General features: G+C 49.4%; 1 protein-coding gene across 1 annotated transcript in view; it reads right to left on the bottom strand.

The window, feature by feature from the left end:
- The window catches only part of LOC132826372 (interleukin-7 receptor subunit alpha-like), a 59,932-nt gene that overhangs the window by 22,923 nt on the left and 24,356 nt on the right, over positions 1-12,653 (bottom strand). Inside the window, exon 2 of the mRNA XM_060842253.1 lies at positions 3,800-3,966. Coding sequence (XP_060698236.1) covers positions 3,800-3,803 — 4 coding nt within the window. The 5' untranslated portion in view covers positions 3,804-3,966. The remainder of the gene's footprint in view (positions 1-3,799; positions 3,967-12,653) is intronic.

Here is a 12,653-nt window from a genome sequence, read left to right as displayed (position 1 = left end):
CCGCGATCTCACACTCACAGCGATCTCACACTCACAGCGACCTCACACTCACAGCGACCTCACACTCACCGCAAACTCACACTCACCACGATCTCACACTCATAGCGATCTCACACTCACAGCGACCTCACACACACAGCAAACTCACACTCACAGCAGACTCACACTCACCACGACTCACACTCACAGCAAACTCACACTCACCACGACACACACTTACAGCTAACTCACACTCACAGCGATTCACACTCACAGCGATCTCACACTCACAGCGACCTCACACTCACCGCGATCTCACACTCACAGCAAACTCACACTCACCACGACTCACACTCACAGCAAACTCACACTCACCACGATTCACACTCACAGCGATCTCAAACTCACCGACACTCACACTCACCGCGATCTCACACTCACCGCACCTCACACTCAGCAGGACTCACATTCACCCAGACTCACACTCACCGTGACTCACACTCACAGAGAATCACACTCACCGCGACTCTCACTCACCGCGACTCTCACTTACCCGGACTCACACTCAGCAGGACTCACATTCGCCCGGACTCACACTCACCATGACTCTCACTTACCCGGACTCACACTCAACAGGACTCACATTCACCCAGACTCACACTCACCATGACTCACACTCACAGCAAACTCACACTCACCGCGACTCACACACACAGCAAACTCACACTCACCACGATTCACACTCACAGCGATCTCAAACTCACCACGACTCACACTCACCGCGATCTCACACTCACCGCGTCTCACACTCACCGCGATCACACACTCACAGCAAACTCACACTCACCGCGACTCACACACACAGCAAACTCACACTCACCACGATTCACACTCACAGCGATCTCACACTCACCGCGACTCACTCACCGCGATCTCACACTCACAGCGATCTCACACTCACCGCGATCTCACACTCACAGCAAACTCACACTCACCGCGACTCACACTCACCGCGATCTCACACTCACCGCGACACACACTCACAGCAAACTCACACTCACCGCGATCTCACACTCACCGCAAACTCACACTCACCGCGATCTCACACTCACCGCGACCTCACACTCACAGCGACCTCACACTCACAGCAAACTCACACTCACAGCGATCTCACACTCACCGCAAACTCACACTCACCGCGATCTCACACTCACAGCGATCTCACACTCACAGCGACCTCACACTCACCGCAAACTCACACTCACCACGATCTCACACTCACAGCGATCTCACACTCACAGCAACCTCACACTCACCGCAAACTCACACTCACCACGATCTCACACTCACAGCGACCTCACACACACAGCAAACTCACACTCACCACGACACACACTCACAGCAAACTCACACTCACCACGACACACACTCACAGCTAACTCACACTCACAGCGATTCACACTCACAGCGATCTCACACTCACAGCGACCTCACACTCACCGCGATCTCACACTCACAGCAAACTCACACTCACCACGATTCACACTCACAGCGATCTCAAACTCACCGACACTCACACTCACCGCGATCTCACACTCACCGCACCTCACACTCAGCAGGACTCACATTCACCCAGACTCACACTCACCGTGACTCACACTCACAGAGAATCACACTCACCGCGACTCTCACTCACCGCGACTCTCACTTACCCGGACTCACACTCAGCAGGACTTACATTCACCCGGACTCACACTCACCATGACTCTCACTTAACCGGACTCACACTCAACAGGACTCACATTCACCCAGACTCATACTCACCATGACTCACACTCACAGCAAACTCACACTCACCACGATTCACACTCACAGCGATCTCACACTCACCGCGACTCACACTCACAGCAAACTCACACTCACTGCGATTCACACTCACCACGATCTCACACTCACCGTGATTCACACTCACAGCAAACTCACACTTACCGTGATTCACACTCACAGCAAACCCACACTCACCGTGACACACTCACCACGACTCACACTCCCTGCGACTCACACTCCCTGCGTCTCACACTCACAGCGATCTCACACTCACAGCAAACTCACACTCACAGCAAACTCACACTCACCGTGACACACTCACCATGACTCACACTCACAGCAACACACTCACCGCGTCTCTCACTCACCATGATTCACGCTCACAGCAAACCCACACTCACCACAACTCACTCGCCGCGACACACCGTGACTCTCACTCACAGCAAACTCACACTCACTGCGACACACTCACCGTGACACACTCACCATAACTCACACTCAGCAACCTCACACTCATCATGACTCATACTCACCGGATCGGGCACTCCGGCCTCACTGTAGGGAGAGACCGGAGCACTCTCTGTGTTTCACAGTGCGCGTGTGTCACCTGTGACACACATGCACCACGACACACCTGTACCGTGACACACACACTGTGACCCACACGCACCACGACACATACTCACCATGGCACACTCGCACTGCGACCCACACGCCCCACGATACACACGCACCGTGGCATCACAACAAACACACCGCGACACACCATCACTGGATCGGACCCTCCAGCTTCACTGTATGGTGAGCAGAGCACAACAACCTTACATTCACCACAACTCACACTCACTGCAACTTACTCTCACCCACCGCGACTCTCATTCCCCAAGTCTCACACTCACCAGATCGAATACTCCGGATACACTGTATGGAGAGAACAGAGCACAGCAACCTCACACTTACCATGATGCACACTCAATCGACTCACACTCACCCCCAGTCTCACCGTGACTCACACTCACCTGGACTCACACTCACCCAGACTCAAACTCACCAGGACTCTCACATAGCAGGATTCACACATACCTGGATTCTCAGTCACTAGATCGCACACTCACCGTGACCAACGCTCACTTTGACTCACACTCAACCAGTCTCACACTCACTGTGACTCACACTCCGCCAGACTCACACTCACTGAGTCTCACACTCACCGGATTGGATACACCGGCTTCGCTGTACGGAGAGAGCAAAGCACAGCAGCCTGACACTCACAGCGACTCACACTCACAGCGAATCACACTCACAGCGAATCACACTCACCGTGACTCTCACTCACCGCGACTCTCACTCACCGCGACTCTCACTTACCCAGACTCACACTCAGCAGGACTCACATTCACCCGGACATTCACTCACCGTGACTCACACTCACCGTGACTCTCACATACCTGGACTCACACTCACCGTGACTCACACTCACTGCGACTCATACTCACCGTGAGTCATACTCAGCAGGACTCACATTCACCTGGACTCACATTCACCCGGACTCACACTCACCGTGACTCTCACTTACCTGGACTCACACTCACCGTGACTCACACTCACCGTGACTCTCACTTACCCGGACTCACACTCAGCAGGACTCACATTTACCCGGACTCACATTCCGCCCCGATTCACACAGACACACATTAACCTGGAATCACCCTCACTGGGACCCACCCACACAGACTCACACTCATTCACTCAGACGCATGTCTGGACTCTCACACTCACACACATACTCACCCAGACTCTCACACACACTCCTCTTAGTAATGTTCTCTTTTTATTCTCTGACTCTCTCTCAGTGTCTCTCTCTCTCACCTTCCCTTTTTCTCCACACACTCTCTCCCCTCTCTCCCTCAGTGTCTCTCCCTCCATCTGTCCTTGTCTCTCTCACTGTGAGGGAGTAGCCGATGAGTGTGCTGTGAATTGTCGATGTTCTTACCCATGTGAACGATCTGCTTGTTGAGCACACACGGATCCCGTTCCAGTGATCCCGATCTGCTGACCCGGATACAGCACGGACTGAAGAGGGTGAACCGTGAGGCTTCCACACTGCAGCTGCGTGTCTCTGTCAGCCTGATCTGACAGCTCTCCAGCACATTGTCCTCACTGTGTGGGGGGAACACAGAGCTCATGTTGGGGTTGGTGTACTGACCAGACCACCCTCCTGTCTTGGCAGGTCAACCTTCAGCCCACAGCCCTGAGTCCCTGCTCACACCCAGACCGTCTCCCCCTTCCCCTTTACAGGGGACGGTCTCCACTCACCCATGGTAGAGGGATGTACAGGCACATTGAGCAGGCACTGGGATTGGACAAGGTGTTTGTTGGTTCACTTTGATGGTACCGTGGACAATGGCAGTGGGGTCAGGAGTTAGTCTCTGACTCCATCCCGTTCTGTTGGACATTATGTTGGTCACTGAGAGGTCACCATCCCACTGGCAGGCCCCGAGATACTCTCTCCCTCTGGACCTCCTGGGGCAACTTCCCTTTCCTCAGCCTTTAACCTGGGCCTCGGTTATTTACTGACTGCCCTTCGCTGGTTCACCCTCCATGCTGCCCCTTCCGAAACGGCTCCAGGCCCAGGGGGAGGATGGCCCAGGTCCTGGGGAGGGGGGGAGGGTGATGGGAACCACTCTAGGCCCTGGGAGGGGGGGAGGGGTGATGGGAACCACTCTAGGCCCTGGGTGGGGGGAAGGGGAGATATTGATCTGACTTTAGCCAGAACTTTACATTCCTGCGTTTCCCTGACAATCTTCCAACCCCTCGGTAAATAAAGAGTCTATCTCGCTCGACCTTAACAATATTTAAAGATTCTGCGTCTAGCGCCTTTTTTGGAAGCAAATCCCAAACACTCACAACGTCTGAGAGAGAAAAATATTTCCTCGTCCCTCTCCCCCTCCCTGTTTGAAATGGGTGCCCTCTGTGTTTTATAAAGAGACTCCTAGTTCCAGATTCTCCCCCATGAGGAAGCATCCTTTCTACATCCACCGACTCAACTCCCCAGAGGATCTTATCCATTTTCATTAAGTCACCTCTGACTCTCTGAACCCCGGGGGATACAGGCCTAGCCTGTTTGGCTTTTCCTCACCTAGCAATCTGCTCAATCCTGGGATTACTCTAATAAATCATCTCAGAACATTTCCAACACATTAACATCCTCCTGTACACAGTACTGCAGTTACAGACTCCCTAATACCCTGTATGACTGAACCCTCACCTTCCTGCTCTTATTTTCAATTCCCCCGACAATAAAACACAACATTCGATCATTTCCTGATGACTTGCTGCCCCTACAGTCTAACCTCCTGGGATCCATGCACCAGGACACCCAGATCCTACTGGATCCCCCAGCCCTGCACCCTCTCACCGTTTAGGTAATTTGGTTTGTTTTTATTCTGTCTGCTATGTTTTAATTTCACACTTTCCCACATTATCCTCCATTTGCTCGATCCTTTCCCATGTATCGAACCTACCCGTATCCCTTTGTGGGCTCCTGATGCCCCCTTCACAGCTCATATCCCTTACCCCACCCCCGACACCATGAGCTTCGATTCTCAGTAATTATCTTTCAGTTCCTCATCAACTGTCTCCTGAAAATGTAATCTATCCACTGGGTCCCCTTTATCTACAGCACACATTACAGCTTCAAAGAATTCCAATCAATTAGTTCCCTTTGACAAAACCATGAAGGCTCTGCCTGATTACCTTGGGTTTGCCCAATTGCACTATTAGAACATCTTTAATTATCAACATTATCCCAAAACCAGACATTAAGCGAAATGAGCTGACATTTCGTTGGAGAGGGGCTCTCTGTCACAGTGCACCAAGAGGTTACTGTGTGCACTGGAACATTCCAAAGAGTCTGAGACAGACTTAACCCCACAGACACATGACTCTGAGCAGATGGAGACACCCAGAAACCAGTCCCTCAGTTGGGGAAGGGAAGGGCAGGGCAGGACCTCTCTCCTTGTTTCCACCCGATAAGGGTTAACTGGCTTTCACTTGGAGATAAACCCCGAGTAAGGGTAAATATCTCACACCATGACCCCCCAGTGGAGGTTAAATATCCCACACCATTACCCCCCAGTGGGGGTAAATATCTCCTGCCATTACCCCCAGTGGGGGTAAATATCTCCTGCCAATACCCCCAGTGGGGGTAAATATCTCCTGCCATTACCCCCAGTGGGGGTAAATATCTCCTGCCAATACCCCCCAGTGGGGGTAAATATCTCCTGCCATTACCCCCAGTGGGGGTAAATATCTCCTGCCATTACCCCCAGTGGGGGTAAATATCTCCTGCCATTACCCCCAGTGGGGGTAAATATCTCCTGCCAATACCCCCAGTGGGGGTAAATATCTCCTGCCATTACCCCTTTGGGGTACATATCTCTTTCAGCATTACCCATTTGGGGTAAATATCTCATTACCCCCAGTGGATGTAAATATCTCCCATCATCAGCCTCGCTGGGGGTAAAATCTCTCATAATTACCCCGTTGGGGTAAATATCTCCCTCCATTACACCTTTGGGATAAATATCTCTCACCATCTCCCCCACTGGAGTAAATATTTCTCACATTACCCCCAATGGTGGTAAATAGCTTTCACAATTACTCATTTGGTAAATATTCCCCACTATTACCCCTTTTGGAATAAATATCTCTCACCATGACCCACTTTGGGGTAAATATCTCTCACCATGACCCACTTTGGGGTAAATATCTCTCACCATTATCTCTTTGGCATTGTTACAGGTGAGGTGCCGGAGGACTGGAGGTTGGCTAACGTGGTGCCACTGTTTAAGAAGGGTGGTAAGGACAAGCCAGGGAACTGACCTCGGTGGTGGGCAAGTTGTTGGAGGGAATCCTGAGGGACAGGATGTACATGTATTTGGAAAGGTAAGGATTGATTCGGGATAGTCAACATCGCTTTGCGCATGGGAAATCATGTCTCACAAACTTGATTGAGTTTTTTGAAGAGCAGTAGATGTGATCTATATGGACTTCATTCAGGCGTTCGACAAGGTTCCCCATGGGAGACTGGTTAGCAAGGTTAGATCTCATGGAATACAGGGAGAACTAGCCATTTGGATACAGAACTGGCTCCAAGGTAGAAGACAGAGGGTGGTGGGGGAGGGTTGTTTTTCAGACTGGAGGCCTGTGACCAGTGGAGTGCCACAACGATCGGTGCTGGGCCCTCTACTTTTTGTCATTTACATAAATGATTTGGATGTGAGCATAAGAGGTACAGTTAGTAAGTTTGCAGATGACACCAAAATTGGAGGTGTAGTGGACAGCGAAGAGGGTTACCTCAGAGTACAACAGGATCTGGACCAGATGGGCCAATGGGCTGAGAAGTGGCAGATGGAGTTTAATTCAGATAAATGGGAGGTGCTGAATTTTGGGAAAGCAAATCTTAGCAGGACTTATACACTTAATGGTAAGGTCCTAGGGAGTGTTGCTGAACAAAGAGACCTTGGAGTGCAGGTTCATAGCTCCTTGAAAGTGAAGTCGCAGTTAGATAGGATAGTGAAGGTGTTTGGTATGCTTTCCTTTATTGGTCAGAGTATTGAGTACAGGAGTTGGGAGGTCATGTTGCGGCTGTACAGGACATTGGTTAGGCCACTGTTGGAATATTGTGTGCAATTCTGGTCTCCTTCCTATCGGAAAGATGTTGTGAAACCTGAAAGGGTTCAGAAAAGATTTACAAGGACGTTGCCAGGGTTGGAGGATCTGAGCTACAGGGAGAGGTTGAACAGGCTGGGACTGTTTTCCCTGGAGCGTCGGAGGCTGAGGGGTGACCTTATAGAGGTTTACAAAATTATGAAGGGCATGGATAGAATAAATAGACAAAGTCTTTTCCCTGGGGTCAGGGAGTCCAGAACTAGAGGGCATAGGTTTAGGGTGAGAGGGGAAAGATATAAAAGAGACCTAGGGGCAACTTTTTCACACAGAGGGTGGTACGTGTATGGAATGAGCTGCCAGAGGATGTGGTGGAGGCTGGTACAATTACAACATTTAAGAGGCATTTGGATGGGTATATGAATAGGAAGGGTTTGGAGGGAAATGGGCCGGGTGCTGGCAGGTGGGACTAGATTGGGTTGGGATATCTGGTCAGCATGGACAGGTTGGACCGAAGGGTCTGTTTCCATGCTGTACATCTCTATGACTCTCCCACAATTACCTCCTGTGGGGTAAATATCTCTCACCATTACCCCAGTGGGGGTACACATCTCTCACCATTTCCCCCTTTGTCGACATTGCTTGCCTGAAAGTGATGTTGAGTGTCTCGCTCTCAGTGATTGGTTCAATCAGTTCACAGATGATTCTGTCATTTGCAGCCTGATTGGTCAATTTGCTGAAGCAAGTGATCCTGGGGAGATCGGGCTCATCATCACCATCTGAAAAAAAAACCACCAAATTTACTCTGAATGACACTGTGTGTTTGTAAGGAACCCCTGGGCAGAGTAGTCAATGTCCTGGGAGAACTCATTAACAAATCCTTCATAAGACCATAAGATATAGAAGTGGAAGTAAGGCCATTTGGCCCATCCAGTCCCCTCTGCCATTTAATCATGGCTGATGAGCATTTCAACTTCACTTACCCGTACTCTCCCCGTAGCCCTTAACTCCTTGCGAGATCAAGAATCTATCAATCTCTGCCTTGAAGATATTTAGCGTCCTGGCCTCCACCGCACTCTGCGGCAATGAATTCCACAGGCCCACCACTCTCCGGCTGAAGAAATGTCTCCTCATTTCTGTTCTGAATTAACCCCCTCTAATTCTAAGGCTGTGCCCATGGGTCGTAGTCACCCCGCCGAACGGAAACAACCTCCCAGCGACACCGTTTCTGCACCATGCATTATCTTGTAAGTTTCTAATAGATCTCCCCTCAGCCTTCTGAACTCTAATGAATACAATCCCAGGATCCTCAGCTGTTCATCGTATGTTATGCCTACCATTCCAGGGATCATCCGTGTGAATCCCCTCTGGACACGCTCCAGTGCCAGTATGTCCCTCCTGAGATGCGGGGGCCCAAAATTGGACACAGTATTTTAAACGGGGCCTAATCAGAGCTTTATAACGTCTTAGTATCACGTCGCTGCTTTTATATTCCAACCCTCTTGAGATAAATGATGACATTACATTTGCTTTCTGAACTCAGCCCGCAGGTCAACCTTTAGAGAATCCTCAACTAGCACTCCCAGATCCCAGATCCCAGATCCCAGATCCCAGATCCCTTTGTACTTTGGCTTTATGAATTTTCTCACCATTTAGAAAATAGTCCAGGCCTGTGTTCCTTTTTCCAAAGTGCAAGACCTCGCATTTGCTCACGTTGAATTCCATCAGCCATTTCATGGATCACTCTCCCAAACTGTCTAGATCCTTCTGCAGCCTCTCCACTTCCTCAGTACTACCTGCCTGTCCACCTAACTTCGTATCATCGGCAAACTTCGCTAGAATGCCCCCAGTCCCTTCATCCAGATCATTAATATATAACGTGAACAGCTGCGGCCCCAACACTGAACCCTGCGGGACACCGCTCGTCACCGGCTGCCATTCCGAAAAAGAACCTTTTATCCCAACTCTCTGCCTTCTGTCAGACAGCCAATCCTCAATCTATGCTAGTAGCTCACCTCAAACACCATGGGCCCTCACCTTGCTCAGCAGCCTCCCGTGTGGCACCTTATCAAAGGCCTTTTGGAAGTCTAGATAGACCACATCCACTGGGTTTCCCTGGTCTAACCTACTTGTTAACTCGTCAAAACATTCTAACAGGTTTGTCTGGCATGATCTCCCCTTACTAAATCCATACTGACTTGGTCTAATCTGACCCTGCACTTCCAAGATTTAGAAATGTCATCCTTAACGATGGATTCTAGAATTTTACCTACAACCGAGGTTAGGCTAATCAGCCTAAAATTTTCCATTTTCCATCTTGATCCTTTCTTGAACAAGAGGGTTACAACAGCGACTTTCCAATCATCCGGGACTTTCCCTGACTGCAGTGAGTTTTGAAAGATCACAGTCAGTGCCTCCGCTATTTCCTCAGCCACCTCCCTCAGAACTCTAGCATGTAGCCCATCAGGACCAGATTTATCAATTTTTAGATCTTTTAGCTTTTCTAGCACTTTCTCTCTTGTAACGGCAACCATACTCAACTCTGCCCCTGACTCTCCTTAATTGTTGGAATATTACTCATGTCTTCCTCTGTGAAAACTGACACATAGTATTTATTAAGTTCTTCAGCTATTTCCTTATCTCCCATCACTAGGCTTCCAGCTTCAGTTTGAAGTGGCCCAATGTCTACTTTTGCCTCTCTTTGGTTTCCTTTGTATTCAAAGAAACTTTTACTATCATTTCTAATATTACTGGCTAGCCTACCTTCATATTTGATCCTCTCCTTCCTTATTTCTCTCTCTTTGTTATCCTCTGTTTTTGTAGTCTTCCCAATCTTCTGATTTCCCACTGCTCTTGGCCACTTTATAGGATCTCTCTTTTTCTTTGATACATTTCCTGACTTCTTTTGTCAGCCATGGCTGTATAATCCCTCCCCGGATAATCTTTCTTTTCTTGGGGATGAACCTCTGTACAGTGTCCTCAATTATACCCACAAACTCATGCCAGTTTTGCTCTACTGTCTTCCCCGCTAGGCTCTGCTTCCAGTCGATTTTTGTCAGTTCCTCTCTCATGCCCTCATAATTACCTTTATTTAACTGTAACACCATTACATCCGATTTTGCCTTCTCTCTTTCAAACTGCAGACTGAACTCTACCATATTATGATCGCTGCTTCCTAAGGGTTCCCTTACTTTAAGATCTTTTATAAAGTCTGGTTCATTACATAGCACTAGGTCCAGAATAGCCTGCTCCCTTGTGGGCTCCATGACAAGCTGCTCCAAAAAGCCATCCTGTAAACATTCCATGAATTCCCTTTCTTTGGATCCACTGGCAACATTATTTACCCAGTCCACCTGCATATTGAAGTCCCCCATGATCACTGTGACCTTGCCTTTCTGACATGCCTTCTCTATTTCCCGGTACATGTTGTGCCCCTGGTCCTGACCACTGTTAGGAGGTCTGTACATAACTCCCATTATGGTTTTTTTGCCTTTGTGGTTCCTCAATCCCACCCACACAGACCCCACATCACCTGACCCCATGTCATCCAGTGCCATAGATGTAATTTCATTCTTAACTAACAGGGCAACCCCACCCCCTCTGCCCACCTCCCTGTCTTTTTGATAAGATGTATACCCTTGGATGTTTAACTGCCAGTCCTGACCCCCCTGTAACCTGGTCTCTGTGATACCTCCCACATCATAATCACTCACGATGATTTGTGCCTTTAAGTCATCTGTTTGTCAGGAACACTACGAGCATTCAGGTAAAGTGCCTGAATGCGAACTTCCTTATCCTCATGATTTCCATCACCTCTAGTAATGTGTTCTCAGTTTGCCTTCCTTTTTGCTGCATTCCCTGGTCTGCCTTGAGCTTAAACCCTGCACCCATGTATCCCGCTGCTTATCCTTCCATTTAACTCCATGCTCCCTGTCCCTTCCCCTTCCCCCAGACTCACTGGTTTAAAGTCCCAGTCACCACCCTATTTATCCTTTTCTCCAGAACACTGGATCCAGATCGGTTCAGGTGGAGACCGTCCCTTCGGTACAGATCCCCCCGGTCCCAAAACTGATGCCAATGCCCCATGAGATGGATTCCCTCTTTCCCACACCAATCCCTTAGCCATGTGTTTACTTCCCTAAGTGTCCTATCCCTGCACCAATTAGCACGTGGCTCGGGCAGTAATCCAGAGATTAGGACCCTCGAGGACCTGTCCTTCAGTTTTCTTCCTAGTGCTGGATAGCCCCCAAGTAGGTTGTCCATCCTAGCCTTGCCTACGTTGTTCATCCCAATGTGACCATCAACAACTAGATCCTCCCCCTCCCGCTCCAATATCCTTTCAAGCCAGTCAGAGGTGTCCCGCACCCTGGCACCGGGCAGGCAACACACCATGCTGGACTCCTGATCCAGCTCGCAAAGGATACTATCTGTCCTCCTAGAATCCCCTGTAACTACCACTTGTCTTTTTGCTCCCCCTCCTGAGTGGCCTTCAGCACTATGGTACCATGGTTCAGCTGGCTCATCCTCCCTGCAGCCCTTATCCTCATCCACACAGGGAGCAAGTATCTCATACCTGTTGGATAAGGTCAAGAGCTGAATCTCCTCCATTCCTGATCTCAGGATCTCCCTACCTGCCTCATTTGCAATCACACCCTGCTGTCCCCGATCACTAACTGAATTTGAAGTATTTAATCCACCAGGTGTGGCTGCTTCCTGAAACAATGGGGTGTTTCTCCCCATTTTGGATGTACTGCATTGTTTAAAGCTCAGATTCCAGATCATCAACTCTGAGCCGGAGTTCCTCCAGCAACCAACACTTGCTGCAGATGTGTCACTGCAGTTCACAATGGGATCAGCCAGCTCCCACATCATGCAGCTACAGCACATCACCTGCCCAGCCATCTCTACTTAGTCAATATCTTTATAAAGTTTATGAGTTAAATAAGTTTCTAATACTTCCCTATGGTCTTATTCAACTAACCAACTAATAGTAAACTTTTAATCTATCACACAATACACAAGAAATATAAATTGAAAGGCCTTATCTTAGCAACACATGAGAGTCCCATTTCTTTGGTAAGAGGGGGACGGGGTGGGGGACACACTCCAGGTGTTGTGTCTCGGGATTCTGCCACTGCCCAAATATATACCCAGCAGCCTCTGCTCCTTGTCACGGC

Source organism: Hemiscyllium ocellatum, chromosome 2 (assembly GCF_020745735.1).
Source record: "Hemiscyllium ocellatum isolate sHemOce1 chromosome 2, sHemOce1.pat.X.cur, whole genome shotgun sequence".
NCBI lineage: Eukaryota > Metazoa > Chordata > Chondrichthyes > Orectolobiformes > Hemiscylliidae > Hemiscyllium > Hemiscyllium ocellatum.
The sequence above is the reverse complement of the archived record's forward strand: the minus strand, read 5'-3'. Positions and strand labels throughout refer to the sequence as shown.